The following is a 22,600-nucleotide window of genomic DNA, read 5'->3' as shown; positions in this document are numbered from 1 at the left end:
CTGCTATAAAGATGTTTGACCACCAGGGGTCTAAGGAGCTTGGAAAGAAAAGCGTCTGGACTTCTTTGACTTGTTGAAGATGTTTCACCTCCGAGAAGCTTCTTTAGTTCTAAGAGTCAAATGGTGGAGAGTCCCAGTACCATTTGACTCTTAGAACTAAAGAAGCTTCTCGTCTTCCTTAGACTACCATGCCCTGGATGACTGAGAACCTTCAGACACCAGAGTGCAACGTTCACCAGAAAGGCTTAGCGTAATAGGACATGCCGTATTTTGTCTAACCTGTGTTTGCATGTGTCCGTGCTTAAACAGTGATTCTACAGCTGGGAGAGGCCCTCTCCTGTCCAACCCCCTCACTCTGTGACCTACGTCTATAAACGGATGGATGGAAGTGCTACATTGACTTGCTGTGCCATCTTGTGGTATGAATTAGTATTACACAAAAGTGCAGCCCGATCCTCGTTCAACTTCAGCCGATGTCTCACAGCGTAAATATTACTGAATGATATTTACTGACTAGAAGTAATAAATAGAGTCATCTTTTCCTTTTAACTTTAACACTGAGCCTGCAAAGCTAAATTTAATTTAAAATATGCATTTGCACTGTGGAAGACTCCAACCTGAGCTGGAGAGACAGAAATCCATCCAGAAAACAGAAGTCTGAAGCACATTAATAATATCACTGTGTGTCTCATAAATTGTAATTGGTAAATAAAAATGTTAAGTTTTTAATGTAGTTCTCCTTTATTCTGAAAGTGGTTTCATATCTTGACTGCTTTCATTTTTACAGCAGATTTATATAAGAAAATGTGATTGGTGAAGGGAGTTACAGCGAGGCACTGATGGGTCCCGGTATGTTTGTCAGTATTATTATTATGGGGGACTGGATTTAGGTTTCACCTGCAGCTACAGGAAGTAGATAATGCTGTGTTTGTTAAATTCAAACCAGTTCATCAAGCAAAAAGTCACTGCTGCTGCTGCTGCTGCTGCTGCTGCTGTGGGCCTTGGGAGGAAATAAACCGGCGAGGAAATGAATAAGTCAAAATAAACAAGTCGACACCTTGTGCAGATCCATCATTATTAAGCTGCAACGGTGACTGCACAGCCGAGGTTCAATCTTTATGGCTCCGACAGCCAGCTTGCTTTGTTGTGACTGGAGTACCAAACAGACTGTTGGAGTACTGTGCATGCATGCAAAGTCACAGTCATAGCTGTGCGATCAGATGCATGGCTTCTTAAAGCAGTTAACATTATCAATTCAGAAAGTTTACTGCAGTTTTTTTATGATTTTAATGGATAAAAACTCAACTCCTAAATATATACTTAGGACGTTTGAAATACAGTGCATCATAAATAAATAAAATAAGTTTATGACAGAAATTTTTATTTCACTTTTCCTTTGTAAAGTCTGAATTTAGCAACACGGGTGAGGAGAAGACAAAGATCTGATGACTTCGGTGACATTTAAAGTATTAGGGATCTGCTGTATTGGGTGACCAACGTGCTTCGGCTTGTGGTCTTCATCAGGGTCATAAAGTCAGAATCTAGACAGAATTTTTTGGTCTTCTCTGGATTAAACCTGCGAGGCCCTGGAGCAACAGTTTATGTTTGAGCGACGAACAAAATGAACATGTATAAGTAAAAGGAGAGAGCAGCTGAGCAGAAAACCCTCTGCTGTAATGCATCATATCCTCTGCAGAAGACAGGCAAGTGCTCTCTGCTGGAGCAATCACATCTAGTGGTCACACCTGCGTGAGGCTGCCTGTGTGTGTCTCCCTCACACTTGTATGGGGGAGGGAGGTTGACCTGTTGGGTACCTCAGTTCAACTTCTCATTAAAACAGGCTAATTGGAAACACCTGCAGTAGGAAGGACCTATAAAGACAGCAGCATGTCCTGAACACTTGACTCAGAAGCACACTGGTGTTTGGCTGGAGTAGCTGACAGGGCACCACTGCATGCACAGTCCGGTTGGAGGGTTTGAGGACACAGCGAGTGCAGCTGCAGCAGTCATGGCTGCTCGGTTCCTCATTGCAAGGTACCACGTTTAAATGTGCTTTCATGATCTACACTTCCTGTACTCAGATGTGGACCTTTGTCTGGTTTTATCTTTACTGTATTTGTGCTGTTTGACAGGTTTTTACTGCTTTATGTTTTGAGTGATGTGAACTACTCCTCAGCCTTTCCAGGAGGTGAGCATGCTGAACCCGTGCCAATGATTTATGAAATGATAACTTGCTGTCTGACGTGAAGACTCCAGTGAAGTCATGCCTGCACCCACAGTCTGCAACATCCCTTTAGAAAATACTTTATTCATTATTCTACAGACTTATGTTGGAGATTTAGGGAGAAAGTCGTACCCAGTCAGACTTTCTCATTTCCTTCGCTGGTAACATAACCATTAATGTTCATGCTTTTGTCACAGCCTGATCAAGATGACCACGTTCTCAACCTCCAGTTCAGCTGGCACGGTGTGGTGAAGCCCGTTGGCAGTGCCTTCATCGGCACCAGCCCCGAGTTTGAGATGGCCGTCTTCACCATCGTTGTTGTGTTTACATACACTGCTAAGATGGTGAAGGGTTGCTTACAAGGGGGACTGAATATGAACATATACTCAGTTACCAGTAGGGGGCTCTGTGACTAAGGATGATGGAAGGAGAGAAGAAGTGAAGTGTATGGTGAGATGTAAAATGGCGAGCTACTGCTGAATATATACGTTCCATTACAAACCAAGCCGTCTCCGTTCTTCTGTCGAAACACCACAAATTGGCGACGAGGATGAGTGCATCAGTTCCGAGTCCACCATCTTTTCTTCCACATGTGGGTGAGCCGCCGATTCCATTTACTACATGGCGGAAAATATTCGACAATTACATGCTAGTAATCAATGCCACGGGAGACGCATGGCCGGATGCTAGGAAACGCGCTGTTTTGCTACACTGCTTGGGCCCGGAGGGACAGCGGTTATTCTACACGTTACCGGAGCAAGGTGATACATATGCTGACGCCATGAGCGCACTGGAGAAGCACTTTGTGCCGAAAGTGAATGTCGTGGCGTGCCGTCATACATTCAGACAGCGTATTCAACGAGCGGATGAGACTGTTTCTCAGTATGTGGTGGCTCTGAGAGCGTTAGCTTCATCTTGTAACTTTGGACAAATGGAAAGTGAAATGATAAGAGATCAGTTGATCTCCAATGCTCATCTCAGCGCTGTGAAAGACAAACTGTTACTGGAGGATGAACTCACACTGGATAAGGCTCTAACTATTGCGAGCCAGGTAGAAGCAGCAGTCAAAAACGCTACTCTACTCTCCACACCCGGCTCGTGTCCGACCGCGCCTGTTCAGACAGTCGACGCGGCAAATTCCCACTCTCACCAGAGGAGAGGACCTCGCCCCGCTAAAGGCTGCACTCCAGACCAACGCAAATGGGGAGGTTCAAAGCAGCAGCAGCGGAAGTGCTTCAGGTGTGGTTCTCACAAGCACTTAGCTAATGATAAAAACTGCCCGGCTGCTTCTTCAAAATGCAATAACTGCGGGAAAAAGGGACATTTTGCCAAGGTATGTAAGTCGTCAGTCAGTGAAGTGAGAGAAGTAGTGGTTCCAGAATTGGCAGTACTGTGCGTGCAAGATGCTAAAATGATGGCAGCTATTCAAGATAAGCTTACCTGCACTGTCGACATTGAAACTGTACAAGGTGGCTCTAAGACAGTAGAGCTGATAGTAGACACTGGAGCTTCTGTGTCTATTCTGCCAGAAACTATCTACAGACAGTATTTTGCAGACTGTTCACTGGTGCGACCTAAAGTCAAACTAGTTACTTATGCTAAAGATGAGTTGGCTGTGATGGGTTGTCTGCCTGCATCAGTTGCACTGCATGCACAGAATGAAAAAGTTCCTGCTTCCTTCTACATTGTCAAAGCTGGTTCCCCGCTATTAGGCCTCGACCTCATTAGAGCACTGAACGTCTGCATCGTCGGAGGCAAAGTGGACCGTATTCAGGATGAAACTGCAGATAAGCCGGATTCGTCTAACCAGAAGTCTGCTGTGTACAATGTTGATCCTATTCCACCAGCTCAACTTGGATGTGTTAAAGGGTTCATCCATAAAGTACAGGTAAACAACAATGTGCGGCCTGTACGCCAAAAGCTGAGACGCCTGCCATTAAGTGTACGTACAGAGGTGTCAGCAGAACTCTCTCGCTTACTCAAAGCTGGCATAATTGAAAGGATCGATGCAGCTGAGTGGGTGAGTCCTTTGGTCGTGGCCAGAAAGCGAAAAAAGGAGTTGAGACTGTGTGTTGACCTTCGTGAACCCAATAAGAGCATTATTGCTGACTGCCATCCTCTTCCTCATATGGAGGATCTGTTTTCTGACTTGGCAGGTGCCACTCACTACAGCCAGATTGACCTCAGCTCAGCATACCACCAATTACCTTTGCATCCGGAGAGCCGCAAGCTGACTGCTTTCATCACTCATGAGGGACTGTTCCAGTTCACACGTGTCCCATTTGGCCTAGCATCAGCACCTTCGGCGTTCCAGAAAATGATGCAAACGGTCCTGAAAGATCTGCCTGGTGTTCGCAACTACTTGGATGACATCATCGTCTACGGAACATCAAAGGAGGTGCATGATACACGCCTGCAAGCTGTTCTCCAACGTCTCAGAGATGTCGGCCTGCAGATTAATGCTGGGAAAAGTTCCTTCTGCCAGTCACACATCACATTCCTGGGCCATGTAATCTCAAAGGAAGGCCTACGTCCAAGCCAACATCACCTTACTGCTATTGCCGAGGCTCCTGCTCCAAAGGATATGGCTGCATTGCGCTCGTTCCTGGGTTTGTCATCCTGGTTCAGTAAATTTATTCCAGATTATGCTACACTGGTGGAACCACTGCGACAGTTGCTGAAAACAGACATGAAAGTCGAACTCCAGTGGAACGAGGCAGCACATGAGAGCTTCAGTAACCTGAAAAAACTCCTTCTGGAAAGTCCCGCACTTGCCGTCTATGACCCTGACTTACCTGCTTTTATCACCACAGACGCATCAGACTATGGGCTAGGCGCTGTGTTGACACAGTTACATCCAGATCAAGTGGAGCGGGTTGTGGCGTTCGCCTCCCGAACACTGTCTCCTGCTGAAAGAAAGTACTCCACCACAGAAAAGGAGGCGTTAGCCTGTGTCTGGGCGGTGGAAAGGTGGCGTACATATGTATGGGGCCGCAGATTCACACTTCGTACTGACCACCAAGCTCTTACTACCCTTCTCAGCACCAAAGGTATGAACAGAGCGGGCATGAGAATCGCACGATGGTCTGCAAGGCTGATGTGTTTTCAGTATGATGTGCAGTACCGTCCTGGTGTTCAGAATGTCATCGCAGACTGCCTCTCACGGGTTCCCCTGATGTACTCCAGCACTGACATTGATGCTGAAAAAGACCTTCTCTTGGAGATAGCTGAAGTTTCTCCTCTCTTGACAGCGACACCGTTGACGGATTTTAAAGCTGAATGTGAGGACTGCCCTGACCTTTCTCTGCTGCGACAGGTTATCCGCTCAGGCTGGCCTAAGGTGAAAAGGTCTCTCCCACCTGAGATACAGCCGTATTTCCTGGTGCGACATGAACTTGCTGTGGAATCACCGTTGGTTTTCCGGGGGACACGTCTGGTGGTCCCAAGGTCCCTGCGGGAAAAGGTGATATGCCTCGCACACGAAGGTCACCAGGGCATAGTTCGCACAAAGCAGCGGCTCAGAGAGCTTTACTGGTGGCCATGCATGGATACTCAAGTCCATGCGATTCTGTCATCGTGCTCAGTCTGTCAATTGTGTGACAAAACGGCCAAAACTGCTCCTACTCCCTTACAGCCGGTTCAGTTTCCAGATGGTCCCTTTCAGCATGTGGCCGTTGACATTGTTGGACCTTTTGACCGCGGGTCGCAGGACTGCAGGTTTGCCATCACACTGGTCGATTACTTCAGCAAATGGCCAGAAGTAGCCTTTACTTCATCAGCTACTACAGACACTGTGATTAGGTTCTTGTCTTCAGTTTTTGCACGGGAGGGAAACCCTTGTGAGCTTACCACAGATAATGGACCACAATTCACTTCATCTGCCTTTGCTGATTTCCTGAAGGAAAGGGGCATCAAGCACATCAGAACAAGTGTGTATCACCCTCAAGCGAACGGGTGTGTTGAAAGATTCAACAGAGTGCTGAAGGACTGTGTTCAGGCTGCACAGGTGTCCCAGAAGCTGTGGAAGCCCGCCGTGACAGAGATGCTACAGAATTACCGTGCTACAGCTCATGCAACGACTGGAGCAGCTCCGTTCCAGCTTCTCAGAGGGAGACCCATGAGAACAAAGCTAAATGTCCTGCCGTTTCCCAAAGACACAGGACAGTATGACCAATGCAGGGCCAGAGTCTCTCACCAGCAACGTAAGAGTAAACGCTACACTGATGCAAAGAGGGGGGCAAAACCTCCCCAGCTTGTGGTCGGTGACAGGGTGCGGATACGTAAACCTTTTCGAGTGGGGAAGGGAGAGAGACAGTTCACTGATCCACTGTCAGTGCAGCAACAGACTGGACTGAGCACCTTCATCTTGAGTGATGGAAAGAGATGGAATGCAGCCCGTCTCTCACTCTGCCGCGCAGAGAATGCTGAGCCGTTGCAGGCTGATGACGGGGTTGAAAATAACACAAGAGAAACTCCTAAAAGACCTTCTGTTCCTAACAGACCGAGACAGTTACCAGCTTGGACCAAGGATTATGTTATGAAATGAGTTAAAAAAAAAAAAAAAATGAAAAGAAAAAAAAGTGAAAAAAACACGCTTGAGCTGTTGGGTGCTAATGTTAAGTTCCATACTGCTAGTTCTGAGGTCCAAGTATAATAGAGGATTGATTTACTGTGATTTATTTGTGAGTTTTGTGACTTAAGGTTGTTAAGTTACTACAGTAACCTTAACGGTACAAGTATTCATTATAAAGGACGATTTAGGCACCATAACAAGATTGTATGTTAAGATCACGGGTATAGTTCAAACACCCAGTAATGTTATAAGTGAAATAGGTATTGAAAATGCTGTCTGGTTGCAAAGTTTACTACTGATAATGTTCTGTGCAAATAGTAATGTTGCCATACTAAGTAAGTAATACTGAGGTAGTAGAATTCTGTGAGAATGAGGAGAGATGTTGTGTTTACATACACTGCTAAGATGGTGAAGGGTTGCTTACAAGGGGGACTGAATATGAACATATACTCAGTTACCAGTAGGGGGCTCTGTGACTAAGGATGATGGAAGGAGAGAAGAAGTGAAGTGTATGGTGAGATGTAAAATGGCGAGCTACTGCTGAATATATACGTTCCATTACAAACCAAGCCGTCTCCGTTCTTCTGTCGAAACACCACAATCGTCTTCCTCATGAACACGGAGAGAAGCACCACAGTTGTGGTCAACATTGACCAGTGTCAGATGGAGCTGGTGGTGATCAGACACGGGCGCTCACTCGGGACGGCGTACCCCAAACTGCTCAGCAGCAACGGCAGACATGTCAGGCAGCACGCGCACTGATGTGATCCATCATTTTATTCACTTCTGATAAAAACTAATCTTTGTTCAGCAATACGTGGCCTCATTGATAAGGAACTGACCTGCCTAATGTACTGCAAAGGACATTTACATGTATTTCAAGATCACTGTGACCTCAGTAGCTTTCAATAAAATGTTACTTTGGAGTTCAACATTTTTATTTTGCACAGGTTTTTTTTTTTTTTTTTTTTTTTTTTTTAGAAAACAAGTCTTTCTAGGCATTTACATTTATTCAATGTAATATATATAGAACAGAACTGTGGCATGACCCTTGTGGGGACAGTAAAAGCGAACAAAAGCAAGATCCCGCAAGTGATGAAAAGTAAAGAAAATCATGTGTCCTTCCTCCCTGATGAGGCTTCAAAAAAGGTTGTCCTGCTCCTGTCATCCATGCACATACAACCAAGCATAGGACCCACTGAAAACCTGAAATTATTGGATTTTAAAACCAAGCAAAGGTGGTGTTGATACTTTTGACCAGATGTGCACTCATATGGCTGTGGAAGAAAAAACAAGAAATGGCCCCTTTGCGTCTTCTATGGCATGATCATTGTTGGTGTGAACTCGTGGACCATTCACAATAAGAATGCAGTGAAGAGAGGTGACAACCAAATGCAGAGGAGGCATTATATGCAGGCTTTGGCACCGACACTTATCAAACCATTGGCAGAGGCTTCCCTCTTCAAATCTGACACGTCAACTCACAGTCCTGATCTGTAGCATGCTCGACATCCCTACCCTTGTCACTCTTGCAGGTAAGGCAGGACCAGCAGTAGAAGAAAGTAGTATTCCCTTAGTGAGGTGTGCTGACTGCCCCGCAGGCTTGGACAGGAAGTGTGTCCATGCCATTATTACCCTGCGTGTACTGACAGCATGTAAGAGTGGTCCTAGAATTTCCATGTTATCCTTATTTAGGGCAGTGCTTATGGATAAATATCACAAAGTGGTGATTACCAGGGGAATTCATAGGGTGAAGAAAATATTTTAGTCAATTGATCATTTTCACCCACTCAAAAATGCCATTTCTTGTTTCTCTCTCCTGCAGCTGTTCGCATGTAGAACAGCTGTGCCTTCACCAGGGAAGTCTCAAATGTCCCTGGAAGGGCAGGTCAAACCCCAACTTTCCAGTGTCATTATTTTTTGTTTAGGAATTTTTTATTCTCATATTCCTAATTTTTCAGTAACTTTGGAGCATTTCTTTAGGGTCCCCCCATGACATTTGTTTTGTTAGACATGTTGAAAATACCACAGTTGAAAACAAAAGAAGACCACTCTAATTTTTTGTCATAATTTGATATATTTCTGATGTTAGTGATGGTGTTACTCTTTATAGTGACAGTGTTCTAGGGTTAAACATGACAGTGAGTTCAGCACACCGTTACTGTATACCCATTCGTTTCTCCCATACTTGAAACACATTTTAACAAAGAAGCATTAAAATTTATCAGAGTGTGTAAGGGCTGGTGTGTTCTGTTACCTTCAGGAGGGCAACAACTTCCATTTTTCCAGTTAAAAAGGGAAAACAAACAAATAAACAGCAAGTTTGTTTTTATTCATAAATCATGGAAAACTATTTGCACTGGGTGCATGTTTATGCACGGTCTCCAAATTGAACACTAGAAAAAACAATATGTCAGAAATGACAAACTGGGACAGCACGTTCCCCTTCACTCTGCAACTCTCTGTAAGCGAACAGCCTGCACACCTTTACAATGTTTTCTTTCTTCCTTATTGGAGTTATTTCTGAACCAGCTGCCTAATCCAGATCTTATTTCACCTAACTTCATATTTACTCTATCTCTCTATCGCTCTCCTGTTTTCTTTAATGAACTGCTTTGATGAAATTTTCAATTCCATTTTTTTTATATAGTGACAAATTACAACCTTTGACTTTGGAGGGTTGTACTTGGCCTGCTACGCTGGATGTAAGAAGCTCTTCTCTCAACTGATCAACATTCCCAAGGCCACAAGGTGGTCTAGTACATTGGCTGTTGCCTTTTCTGTGTACTGAAATGAGGGGATGCAGATAAATGCAATTGCTGTCGGACTATCCAGTCTTTGAGTGATGACGTGATGAATCCTGTTTCTGGGCCCAAAGTGGTCTGCATTTAATAAAGCTGATGTGTTTTTATCATGTTTTAATGCTTTCTATCTTGTTCTATTTAATCTCAACAAGCCTCTAAAACAGTCAGTGATCACTGTTGGCTTCTCTCAGTTTTTATTAGGCTACTACTAATCATTTTAAAGCTCAGTTTTTAAACCCTTAAGATGTAACTACAGCCCAGCCCATGCAGCAGTATATTAATGACTAACTTCGTATTGTGGATGGATTATCTCAGTGGTTTTCCTGTTTGGTCCATTTACAGCATCCTGCCATGGGATTGCATTTGCCCCTAATCATTGGGAACCCTCACATTAACTTTTATCGAGTGGGAAAAAAGGTTTCCGTTCGTTAGCGTTCCTCCTCCAGCTTTACTGTTTATGTTATGTTAATATAGCTTTGTTGCGCTAGCGATAACGTAGCACATCATTATATACCAGCTAGCCCAACCTCAGTAGCCCTACAAACGTTGCTGCTGTTTAGTTTTCTGTCTTCATTTATGTTGGAAGTGATAGCAGAGCTGTACGTTTTAATTTGTTTCATAAATTGCTCAGTCAGAACATGGTATATTATATTTAGATGGCCGCTAGCGAGCTAACTCCCTGCTAACTTCTAACTCCGTTAAATATCATAAATTGTGTTTTCATGGATGTCTGGATGTTAAACTTAATTGTTACACCTGGTAGAACAGCCACACTGATCATTTTATAACAGATGAGAGAATTTAGACAGTTTCTAACTCTCAGTAATGCTGCAGTGATCATTTGACTAAGGGACTTGCAGCGGAGTTTGGGCCCAGACATGGGCAATGACGTCAGACTTAAAGACCGGATAGGAAAACCTGGACATTTTTATCAATCTCAAAAATCACCCCAGACGCTCCGGATGGAATGTGAAAAGTGGACATGTCCGGGGAAAAGAGGACGGTTGGTCACCCTAATCAACTTACCTATGTCACTATACTTAAATATGTAGTATTCTAATACCTGGGAATACCTTAAACCTAGCTGTGGGCTGCACAGGGTTCTCAGGGAGAGCAATATTGAGAGACCAACAAAAGCACCACAAGAGAATAAGAAAACAATCCATAATGCAAAAACACACCAAAACATAACAACTCAAAATACTGGCTCAAACTGACCCAGAACCGTGACAGGTAAGGAGATGTCATTTCAGGACTTAAACCAGACTCTAAGAAATTGCTGTGTCTAATTTTGCGATGCTGCGAGTAACAAACTGGGTTCCGTCTGGAGGTTGAAGAGGAACTCTCCCTCGCCAGGCCGACAGCCGTCTGTGCCACAGTTTATCTCATCTCAGTTTATCTCATGGAGTGCAGGGCTAAATTTAAAATTATTAGATATTTAAGACAATGTATATATTCTTCTATGACAAAAAATACAAGTGTTCATTTAAGCAAATAAACAGAGCCGTAAGAGATGTTTTTCAGAAATTGTTGTCTTTATTTTGATTTGCAACTAACAAAATTTTTAAAAATTTGTAGTTTTTGTCGTGCTCTCTATTATGTGAACCCCTCACCTAATTTGTTATGTTTTTTAACAAATTAAACCCCAACAATCAAATGATCCCCTGTGAGCAAGCACTAGGCACAGTGGAAAGGAAAAACTCCCTTTAAACAGGAAGAAACCTTTGACAGAACCAGGCTCAGGAAGGGGCAGCCATCTGTCGCGACTGGTTGGGGGGTGAGAGGCAAAAGAAAAGAAAAATGAGAGCACAAGTTAGCTAAATGTTGCGCACGTTGTCTAACATGAACAACGTATGGTTTTCTGGACTGTGGATGAAAAGCAGTCCATCATTACTAGTCTTTAAAAGGGAACTAATCCATCACCAAGGTGGCAATATGGCTCAAGGAGGCCATAGACAGAGTTAAATAGGCAATCACTGTTAAGCATTGAAAAGCCCCAGTAAGCTGCAGGTATAATAAGGCCTACTGCGGCAACACCTAAACCTATTTTAAGTAGAGATGGCACGATACCACTTTTTTATGTCCGATACCGATACCGATATCATAAATTTGGATATCTGCCGATACCGATATGAATCCGATATAGTGTTTTTTAATCAACAAAACTGTTTTTTAAAATATCTTGCTGCATTTTGCAAGTCTGCAAGTTCATACTCAAGTTTAAAACAACAACTACACTAAAGCTATTCTGTTATACCTGTATACAAAAAAAATATTTCATAGTTCAGCAATACTGATCAATCTAATAAACTTAGACCTACACCATCCTCCCTATTCTGGTATTTTAAAGAGTACTTAGCAAATATTAAGCAACCTAACTAATAGGGTTCCAACTCCCAGCAACAACAAAAATAAATAAATAAAAAATAGGGAACCACCCCTCACACTCCACCTCATGATGCTTAATCAACGTAATCAACCTTAATTTGATGCAGTGTGAAAAAAAATGCACAGAAATCAATTATTTTTCAAGAAATATTAAATAGATTCAACATCTTTCTTCAACAAAATTGCAGACTGCACAGATGGTACCTTCCCAAAGGAAAATGTACTATAGCTTGCTAGGGTATATATATTAGACTTAATAGTCACTATATACAGTAATTGACTTCTATTCATTTTACATCAAATTAAAACTTTGGGTGTCAGATAATTATTTATTAAAAGCTAGACATTTTAAATGAGAATAAGAAAGAAAAGTATGTCTTTGTGCCCCCTTTTCCCAGTTAATGCCCTATCGGCCCCCCTGGCTAAACTTTGCTAGATCCGCCCCTGCACAGTTACCAGCGTCAGCTACGTAGAAAAAGATCCTCGAGTAGAAAGTAATATTAAATAAATTCTAACAACAGCTTATCAAGCTTAAACGTGCTGCTGTTGTTCAGCCGCTGGTTTGCTCTTTCTGGCGCAAAGTGGGCCAAAAACAAAGGAGAGAGACTCGCGACAGAAAAGCCGATCAGCTGATCATTAGCAGTTTCACGATTGAAGTAGCAGCCGGAGAGCGAGAGGCAGTCGCTCGTTAAGCTTAACGTGGGAATGCTTTACAAACATTCAGAGATGGACTTACACACTTGCTTTACTTCTCTCGGGGATAACTTTGTCGGAGATGAAATGCCAGGTTGCTAGCGAAGCTCCAAATGCTATCCAGACCACCGACAGGTCCCACATGCCACAGCTGCTCTATCACGTGATGCATACTGCTCCGACGTTCTGAGGCGAGTTACGGCGTGTTGCAAGTTTTGTGAGGTGCTTTCGTGATATTTAATGGATCGGATTACATTTTTTATTTTTCTCCGATATCCGATCCAGTAATTTAGGTCAGTATCGGACCGATACCGATACGTAATATCGGATCGGTCCATCTCTAATTTTAAGTAGGCGTTTGGCACCATGACGCCATGAACCACTAGTCGGAGCCACGTCAGGAGATGGTTCTGAGACAGGACAATCAAGCTCTTCAGGTTGAAGACCAAGATTCTCCTGTGTCGGCACCACATCAGGAGGTGGTTCCGAGGCAGGGAAACCTCCAGCAGAACCAGGCTCAGGAGGGGACAGTCAACTGCTGGGACTGGTTGGGGGGGAGGGTGAAAAAAGAAAAAAGATGAAGAAGGTGGAGAATATGTGTTGGGGGGACAGGAGAGGTGAAAAGTAAGATGGATCACAGGTGGAGGAGGACGAGGCTAAATCATCTGAATAAGCGGCAGAACCAGCCTTTTTTCTTCTTTTTCAGGTATTTTTCCATGAGCTCGTTCTCCAGGATAAGGGTTCTCAGCTGATCGTTTGTTTCTGCATTCTGCTGCTCGAGTTGCTGGCATCTTTGCTCCATTTCTTTTAAAGTTTCTTGTTTTTTTCTAAGCTTTTCTGTCAGGTCTTTGTATGCTGCCTCCTCCATTAGATTTGCCTTGCACATGTCTGTATTTCTCTCTTGCTTTTTGTTGTGCATCTCTTCTAACAGCTCATTTTTTCTCTGGATTTCTTGACTCGTACGCTGCAGGTCTTCATGTATTTTCTCTTGTTGTTGCTTTTGTGCCTGCATTTCAATTATTTGGCTCTTCAAGTCATTGGACTTCAACAACATCTCCTTAATGACCGCTGAGTGTTTCCTCTTCATTCCATCAATCCTACGCTGCATCTCTGAACATCGTTTTTCCAGTATTTCCTTTTCTCTTTGCAGTTCAGGTGTTTCATTACAAAATTCTAGATGCCTTCTCTCAAAGTCCCGGAGAATACGTTCTTCTTCTTCCTGTTGCTTTTTTTCTTCAAGAAGCTTTTTATTTTTGCACTTTGTTTTACCAAACCTGACTATCAGATCGTTGTACAATTTCCGTGTGGCTTTGAGTTTGTCCTGCATTTGTATTTCCTTTTCTCTTTGCAGTTTAAGTGTTTCGTCATATTCTTTATTATAAAATTCTTGCAATTCTAGATGCCTTCTCTCAAAGTCCTGGATAATACGTTTTTCTTCTTCCTGTTGCTTTTTTTCTTCAAGAAGCTCTTCATTTTTGCGCTTTGTTTCACCAAACCTGACTATCAGATCGTTGTACAATTTCTGCATGGCTTTGAGTTCGTCCTGCACTTGTATTTCCTGTTTAGTCTTCTGTTGGTGGATTTTTTCAATTGTTTTCTCCGCTTCATTGAGCTTTCCTCGAAGCACCTGATTCTGTTTCTCAATGTTTTGGAGATCCCACTGTATCTCCTCAATATTAGCTTTCTTTCGTTGAAGCTGGGCAGATGTTTCTTTTAATTCAGCACTCTGTGTTCCTGATGAAAGAAAACGAGAAAAGATCTTCTCTCGTCCTTCATCAAACTTCACTCCCGAGCCCTCGTTGATCATTTTTATATCAGGCTGGCGTTGCTGTTTTTCTTCCAGGTCTTTATTTCGTGCTTCCAGTTGTCTGCACTTTTCCTCTAGTTCAGGGGTGGCCAACCCGCGGCTCTCGAGCCGCATGCGGCTCTTTGCCTGGTTTCATGCGGCTCTTACGTTCATATCAAAGTTTGTGTTTTGATTTTTTTTTATGTTGTTGTTTTAAAATGTGCGCGTTCGCTTCGCTTGAGTTCAATACGGTATTTTCATCAAATGCGCATGTGTGTGAGATGAAAATACCGCAGTTTCCCAGTAGGAGCAAGTTCGCCCTTAAAATGGCAGGAAAAAAATGCACAGCAAAAAGAAAATATGAAGATGAACACAGGACGTTTTTAACAGAGTGGGAGAGTTTATATTTTTTTGTTGAACGCAATGGCAAGCCATTCTGCCTTATATGTCAGACGTCATTAGCGCATTTCAAAGCTTCAAATCTTCAGCGCCACTTCAGCTCACTCCATGCTAACATCGACCAGGAATTTCCAAAAGGGACTGAACTTCGCAAGCACGAGTTGGCCACTTTGAAAAGTCAGGCAGAAAAGCAGATACAGTTTTTCCAAAAATTTACGAAGCGGTCAGAGACCATAACGCTCGCATCCTATCAGCTGGCTTGGAACATTGCACGGGCTAAAAAGCCATACAATGAAGGGGAGTTCGTTAAAAAATGCCTCAGTGATGTTGTTGAGATCTTGTCTCCTGAAAACGACAAATTAAAACGCATGGTATCAGACGTCCAACTGTCCCGCCACACTGTTGAACACAGAATATCGGACATTAACACGGCTATTGAATCACAGTTGCACTCTGACCTTCAAGCATGTGAGTATTTTAGTGTCGCATTGGATGAGAGTTGTGATATACAAGACAAGCCTCAGTTGGCAATATTTGCACGGTCTGTTTCAAACGATTGTGTGATCAAAGAAGAGCTCCTGGATATTGTGCCATTAAAAGACAGAACCCGTGGCATAGATGTGAAAGAAACCATGATGGCTGCATTTGAAAAAGCAAATCTGCCCATAACGAAATTAACTGCAATAGCCACGGATGGAGCACCAGCCATGATGGGATCTGTGAACGGGCTTGTGGGGCTGTGCAAAGCTGACCAAACTATTCCTGACTTTTGGAATTTCCACTGCATCATCCACATGGAGCAACTCGTGTCTAAATCATTGAATTTAGATAACGTCATGAAGCCTGTGATGGAAATCGTCAACTATATCCGCACACATGCGCTTAACCACAGGCAATTCAAGAATCTCATCGCTGAGCTGGACCAAGGGCTTCCAGGTGACCTGCCGCTGCACTGCACTGTGAGGTGGCTGTCAAAAGGCCAGGTACTCTCTCGCTTCTTTGAGCTTTTGGATGCCGTGAAACTGTTTATGGAAAAGAAGGACAAGGACTATCCCGAGCTCTCGGACCTCAAGTGGATTATGGATCTGGCCTTTTTGGTCGACATGCTGTGTCACTTGGACAGACTGAACCTGACCCTGCAGGGTAAGTTAAAAATGCTCCCTGACCTAGTGCAAAGTGTGTTTGCGTTTGTCAACAAACTGAAGCTGTTCAAGACACATATTCAAAAGGGAGATTTAACGCATTTTCCCACTCTGCTAAAAGCCAGCGGGCAAGTCACCAGCGCTGCCCTGAGTAAGCAAAGAGCCAGATATGCAACGCTGATTGAAAACTTGCACGAAAGCTTCGTGACCCGGTTCCATGATCTACAATTGAAAAGGCCACAGATTACGTTCCTCGTCGACCCATTTAATGCAGAGACCGGCTGTTTGAAAGTCCCGCTAGTCACAGATGAAGCTGCGGCTGAGTTGGAGATGATCGATCTTTGTGAAGAGGACCAATTGAAACCTGCTTTAAGGGAAGGGACCATTGAGTTCTGGAAAAGTGTGCCAATGGAAAAATACCCCAATGTCAAACGGGCTGCGCTTAAGATACTGTCAATGTTTGGGTCAACATACGTCTGCGAGTCTGTGTTTTCTACCCTAAAACATGTGAAATCAAAGCATCGATCTGTTCTGACTGACACACATGTGAAAGAATTGCTTCGAGTGACAACAACGGAATACAAGCCAGATTTAAAGAGGATTGTTCAAGGCAAGGAATGCCAGAAGTCCCACTAAACAACATGCATTATAAAAGTAAATGCTATTGTAGATTATTATATTTTTGTTTGTGGACTTGGTTGAACTGAGAGTTTGTGTGTGTGAGACAGTGCACACAATGTTCATTGTTGAAAATGACTGGCCTGTGGTTTTAGTACTGTAGGAGTCCATTTCTGTCATTATCATGTTGGTGTGTGACATTTACAATAAATCTGGCTGAGCAGAGATGTGTGTATTTTGTGTGTGTGTGTGAGAGAGAGAGAGAGAGAGAGAGAGAGAGAGAGAGAGAGAGAGAGAGAGAGAGAGAGAGAGAGAGAGAGAAAAAAGGATTGGTGATGTTCATGTGTGCCCATGCGTATGATGTGGCTCTTTGCGGTAACACAGTAAAAAAAAAGTGGCTCTTGGTCTCTGACTGGTTGGCCACCCCTGCTCTAGTTGAAGCTTCTCTTCTTCAATTTGTTTAATTTTGTAATGTAGGTCAGATTTTTCCTTCTGACTTTCATGTAATGCTCTTTGGACTGATAAGACACCATCCGTGGTCATTTCTCCTGGAGAGATTGGCCGGCCAGAACACAAAGGACAGGGAGCATAATCTTTTTGTGTTTGTTGGCGTTTTCGTGGAAGCATGTTGGAGCCTGTGCACAGTGACTCTGAAAAGGCTTAGAAATATTTCCAAATGTATCTCTGGTCGAACGTTTGAAGGCTGTGAAGAAACTGATTTTAAAATTGCTGCTTCTGATCCCTATTTAAGGACTTTCGTGGCTGCGAATTTGACGTCAGCGCTCTTTGAGCCTTTGATCCTTTGTTCGATCACAGGATCACAGGATCACATGACAGCTGTGCGTAATTCTGCGCATGCTCAGAGAATACACATTGAGATGCACGGTTTTGTTTTGTTTGAATTTTTTTAAATACCCTGAAAACAGTGTTGCCAACTTAGCGATTTTGTCGCTATATTTAGAGAGTTTTCAAACCCCCCTTAGCGTCGTTTTTTTTTTTCTAAAAAGCGACTAGCGACAAATCTGGCGACTTTTTCTGGTGTTATTGGAGGCTTATTTATGACGACTTTTGACGTGAAAGCGCCTGTTGCTCTTACTATCAACAAGCAGCGGGTGCTGCCGTGGGCACATCGCTCGTGCCAAAGCGCTCACAGGCGGAGGATAGTCCTCCTCCAGCCGCTATCAGGGCAGGAGATGTTCACGTGCGTCCAAACTGCAAATGAATCGCGCACGAGCAAAACCGCCGCTCCCGCACTGACTGTAACGCAGTCAATTCTTCTTTTACTGTTATGCTGTTTTGTGGATCACAAGGTTTAAAACTACGAGGGCCGGTGTCTTTTAGATCTCACCCTGGGTCAACACACCTGAATCAAATGATTAGTTCATTACCAGCCCCCTGGAGAACTTCAAGACATGTTGAGGAGGTAATTTAGCCATTTGAATCAGCTGTGTTGGTTCAAGGATACATCTAAAACCTGCAGGACACCAGCACTCGAGGCCTGGAGTTGCCTACCCCTGGTCTATATGATCTGGTCAGAGAGGCTGACTGCATCACCGCTGATGATGAGTACTAGCGGTTCTGAGACAGGAGAATCAAGCTCTTTAGGTTGAGGACCAAGATTCTCCTGTGTCGGCACCACATCAGTAGATGGTTCTGAGACTGGAGAAACAAGCTCCTCAGGTTCAGGAGCATAAAGAACGAGCTGACATTTTTCTCACGAAACCAGCGATCAGCTCAACAGACCCTCAGTTTACCTGCATGCATCCTCCTCCTCATCTGTCAGCTGTTTAACACCTGCTGCTAATTCAAGAAACACGCCTACGTTACCTGGTGATAGTAACTGGGCAGCCGGTACTCGATATAAAGCAATGTCAGCGCATTTTTCTGCACAAGATAAGTAAATATAGTGTTTTCCCAGAGCGCAGAGCTGCTGGAGCTTGTTTCCTTACAGAGCACTTTATAGGCGAAGCAGCTTCATCAGCGGCTGATGTCCAATCACCGGCACACAGCTTTGAAACCTCACCTTAGTTTTAGCTCTCAGTGGTTAAACGCATGACTTCATTCACTCAGGTTCTGTCTGTCGGGTCACGTTTACTTCGCTGTTTTATTTACAACTGAGCAAATCGGTTTGGCTGAGGTTAAAGTTACAAACTCAAATTGTCGGAACAGGTTTGCTCGTTTCTTGGATTCATTTGGTGATTTATTAAATGTATAAATGTTATTCTAATCTGCTGCTGAGTCTCTTACACTTTTCTTTATGCTGTATATTTTCACGTCTCTGGAATAGTTGGCAGTTAGATAGTCAGCTGGGAAACTTTGTGTTAACTCATGGAGCTGAGGATATCGTGGATATGCTGACCTCGCTCCGTGGTGTACAGGGCCGTTTACCCTCATGATTAATATTCACAATAAAAATATTAGCCGAACATCATGAAGTCTGTATGTGTTTCATAGTGTCGAACAACCTTTGTACAGTTAAAGCCAGCAGTTACTACATGACGGAAACACCAACGTTATCTCTTTTATGCGTTTATACACAGGTCACGCTGATTACTGAACAAAAACCCAAAGATCAGATGTTAAACAGATTTATTTGCTCTCTCTCCTCCTTAAACATGTTTTTAATGTTAGTTATAATTCAGAATTGGCGACTGAAACACGTAGGACACATAAGAACATCAGGAAATAAAACACTGATAAATATAACCTCAGTAAAAGAAGTCAGCGGGGGTTATTACAGCTGTGTACAGGGGGTCCAGCGATGGACTTGTGGTTCTGTGAACAGCACAAATGCCAGGTGACTGTGAAATAACTAACAGCACTTCTTCCACAAATGAAGCCAGTAACTTACTATCCTAAAAGATTAGCCCTAGTTGCTTGTGCTTTACCTCCATGCGTGAGATCAGTATGTGCAGCAGCTTAAGCTGTACAATGTTTCAGGAAATAGTTCATTTCACCTTTTGACACTGTTAGTTCCACACGAGGTACACGAGAGATGCAGTAGCCTTGGTAAAAGTTGTAATATGATCGAGAGCACATCAATAATTCAAGTCTGTGAAAGGAGAGGTTTAAGAGTGTCCTTTTATTATTTACACTGGTGCAAGTTGTGTAGTATGTTATCCAGGCAGTCTTTTCTTTCACTCCCCACTTCAGATGATAAAGCTGTTGGTCACTAAACGTCTCTCAGTGTACTTTTTCAGGACTTTAAAGATATTGGGGTAAAGTTGTGATGCCTCATGTCCAAATCAGCAGGCTTAATTCAGTCAAAGGTATTTAAACAGATTGCAGTAAAACGAATCTACTGATGTGTTAATTGCACTGCCGTCCTTGCTCTGTATTTCTAATGTGACAGCTGCACACTTGGAGCTCCACTGCTTTAACGTGACAGCAGACTTTCATTCAGTGAGGTGGAAACTCTACAGGTTGCATTTACGACGCATTGTAATCAGTCATCGTAAGCTTGGCTGTTTCACTGGTGTTTTATTACCTTTTTACTCCAGTAATCACTTTAAAAGGTCAAGTTCTTCCCTGTTAAATTTGGAAAAGAACAATTGTAACTGTAGATGGTATAAAAATGCATGAATATTATGCTTTGCCTGAGTGGATCAAGCAAATTAAGCGATTTCTTCTCTGATGTTAAAAAGGTATAAGAATGCAAAGGTCTACGACACTGGTTTAAACTCAAGACTGAAGTTGTATCCAAACAATACTGAGAAACTGAAGATGTACATGTGTTTTCAACCTGATAATCTGTATTCTTACCCATGTTCTCTCTCAGCCACAAGTCCTGTGCAGCCTAGAGCGTGGCAGGGTGGAAGAGGGGAACACGATGTGTATGGAAGTCCTCGTCCTTTCCAGTACATGAGGGCTCTGCGGCCGACAGATCCAAAGATCAACCCTAATGTGCGCGATCAGGTCCAAGTCCAATCCCCGAGCTCGTATCAGCCACGCTCTAATATTCCCGCCCACAGACCCATGGAAACGTATCCGCTCCAGCCTCGAGCACACAGAAACCACCTTGTGGCCAAGACTAGGAGCTTTGACTTGAGCCTGAGGATTCCTTTTGCTCAGTCTCGTGATGGTGCTAATCCTCCTCGGTACGGACCAAGCGGCTTTATTATTGACAACAGTTTTAATAATCCCGGCAGACGCCATGGCCATGACGCTTCCAAGCTGGGCTACCAGTTCAGCTTATCCGTTCCCTTTTCACGAGGTTCTCCACGCCGCCAGGAACATCACGGCGGACATCGACACAGGCCTGAGGAAGATGATTTGGGTCACCAAAGACCGCAGGTTTATGTGCCGCCTCATACAAGGCCGCACCCCAACGAGCAGCAGCAGCATCATCATCATCGTGAGCATCATCATCGTGAGCATCATCATCGTGACGAAGGCCGCCCTGGTCGGGTCTCTGCATTTCCGGAGCCAGATGGACTGGAACGCCCATCAAGGCCGCGCCATCCTCAGAGATATGTCGACCCTTACAGTGGCTACTACATCTCCCACATGAATCCTACGTGGAACGACTACTGGTGGTATTACCATGGACCTCACTGGGGTCATGTAAAGCATCCATCTTCTGACCCTTGGCCAAATTTCCATCGGTCAGCTTCAGACTGACATGGATGGAAGAGACGAGCCAAACTCGCAGGGCTCAGGTGGGTCACTGGTTTTTGGATATTACAACATGGCATTTCTTGATGGTTAAAACCTGTTCCTCATAATTCTTCCTCCTCCACAGCTCTACAGTGCAACAAGGATCTCCTGTATTTATCCAAAATAAAGTGTGAAAGCTCTCCTGCAGTTTCTCTCGTCTTCTGTCAGGTTGAAAGAATAGCTGAACATTTAGATTGAGGTTGATCTTTAGAGCTAATGACATTCATGTGTTTGCAAGCAAGAAGCAACAAGTCTATGCCCGAATATTAAAAGCCACTGACTCTGCAGCTCACTAAATATTTGGGTGATGTACATTTTGAACTGCATCTAGAGATGCAACTGAGCCCAGTATTTCACAATTATCGCAGGCTTGACACAAAATCAAGTGTCCCGTCTTTGAGCCAACTCTAGCCCTCACTTTCACTAGAGCTGCCATTTAAAAGTCCCCGAGAGTGAATCAGACGTTCCATCCTTCAGTAGTTGCTTGCATACAAACTTGAAATGGTTTTGGAACTTTAGTCGAGTGCCTGTCATAAGATTTTAATATTGCTACTCCTTAATCCAGTGCATCATTGTGGAAGAACTGTAAAATGGTTCTACTTCAAGTATTCTGTGCTGGCTGACAGTGGGGCTGATGGTAGGGGGAGTGGCAGAACATCTGTAAAGATGTGTTTGAGGGTTTTGTTAAAAGCTGAACCTCCAAGGTTTGCAAAAGTCAATAGCAATGCACAAAACACAAAGTCCATCATTTTTCAAATAAGTTTCTTTAAAGAGGTTGAAGCACAGCAGTGACGCATCACAGCATAAAGGAAATGTGCAACAGACTAGAAAAATGCAGCAGTGCACTGGCACAATGAACGTCCACTAGGTGACAGGTACGTGCTCTGCAAGAGCAATCGCCTAAAACATGTGTTTGAAGGAACCGGTGAGCAGAAATTGAATTGTATGTTGGTGCTCTGTTTTGCAGAGAGCAGCAGGTTTCTCCAGAATGTGAGATCTACCTGGAACATCAAAAAAAAAAAAGCAGTGGGGCTCTTATGGCTTGGTGCACTGACGCCAGTAGTCTACAATGGGTTGTTTCAAAGGTTTCCACATCTCAGCCAATAACTGAAACAGTATTTTATTAAGCTGACGACATCTGAACCTCAGTGGTACAAGAGGCTCCTCCCACCAGTGTGTGGGTGTGTCTCAGTGTCAGAGAAGCTTTTAAATGCAGAGAGAAGAGAATGGCAAGACTTTTATACACATTTCCCCTCATGATTGCTCTTGAAGGCCACAGCATCCATAAATATTATTTTTCATCTCTTGCTATAGAGG

The 22,600-nt window shown here is 43.6% G+C and overlaps 1 protein-coding gene across 3 annotated transcripts; it reads left to right on the top strand.

The window, feature by feature from the left end:
* Window positions 1-1,806: 1,806 nt before the first annotated feature.
* On the top strand, window positions 1,807-21,430 carry LOC113027231 (uncharacterized). 3 transcript variants are annotated; one of them, XM_080303364.1, is made up of 4 exons: window positions 1,878-2,034; window positions 2,133-2,188; window positions 20,406-21,285; window positions 21,369-21,430. In XM_080303364.1, exons 1-3 carry the CDS (start codon window positions 1,955-1,957, stop codon window positions 21,245-21,247), a joined length of 978 nt encoding a protein of 325 aa, XP_080159490.1. In that variant the 5' UTR covers window positions 1,878-1,954; the 3' UTR covers window positions 21,248-21,285; window positions 21,369-21,430. The 3 variants fall into 3 exon arrangements, 1 of the variants encoding a protein (XP_080159490.1); XR_013909915.1 differs by lacking the exons at window positions 20,406-21,285; window positions 21,369-21,430 and adding an exon at window positions 2,422-2,540 and having other exon boundaries at window positions 1,890-2,034; XR_013909916.1 differs by lacking the exons at window positions 2,133-2,188; window positions 20,406-21,285; window positions 21,369-21,430 and adding an exon at window positions 2,422-2,540 and having other exon boundaries at window positions 1,807-2,034.
* Window positions 21,431-22,600: the final 1,170 nt, after the last annotated feature.

The sequence above is a fragment of the Astatotilapia calliptera genome, chromosome 7, assembly GCF_964374335.1.
Source record: "Astatotilapia calliptera chromosome 7, fAstCal68.1, whole genome shotgun sequence".
Taxonomy (NCBI): Eukaryota; Metazoa; Chordata; class Actinopteri; order Cichliformes; family Cichlidae; genus Astatotilapia; species Astatotilapia calliptera.
This window is presented reverse-complemented; position numbering and strand designations above follow the sequence as displayed.

Excerpts from the sequence above, each read along its gene's own strand:
- LOC113027231 (XM_080303364.1), top strand. The coding sequence starts at position 1,955 with ATGCACAGTCCGGTTGGAGGGTTTGAGGACACAGCGAGTGCAGCTGCA. Across the intron at positions 2,035-2,132 it reads GCTCGGTTCCTCATTGCAAG|GTTTTTACTGCTTTATGTTT; the intron begins GTACCACGTTTA and ends GCTGTTTGACAG. Across the intron at positions 2,189-20,405 it reads CTCCTCAGCCTTTCCAGGAG|CCACAAGTCCTGTGCAGCCT; the intron begins GTGAGCATGCTG and ends GTTCTCTCTCAG.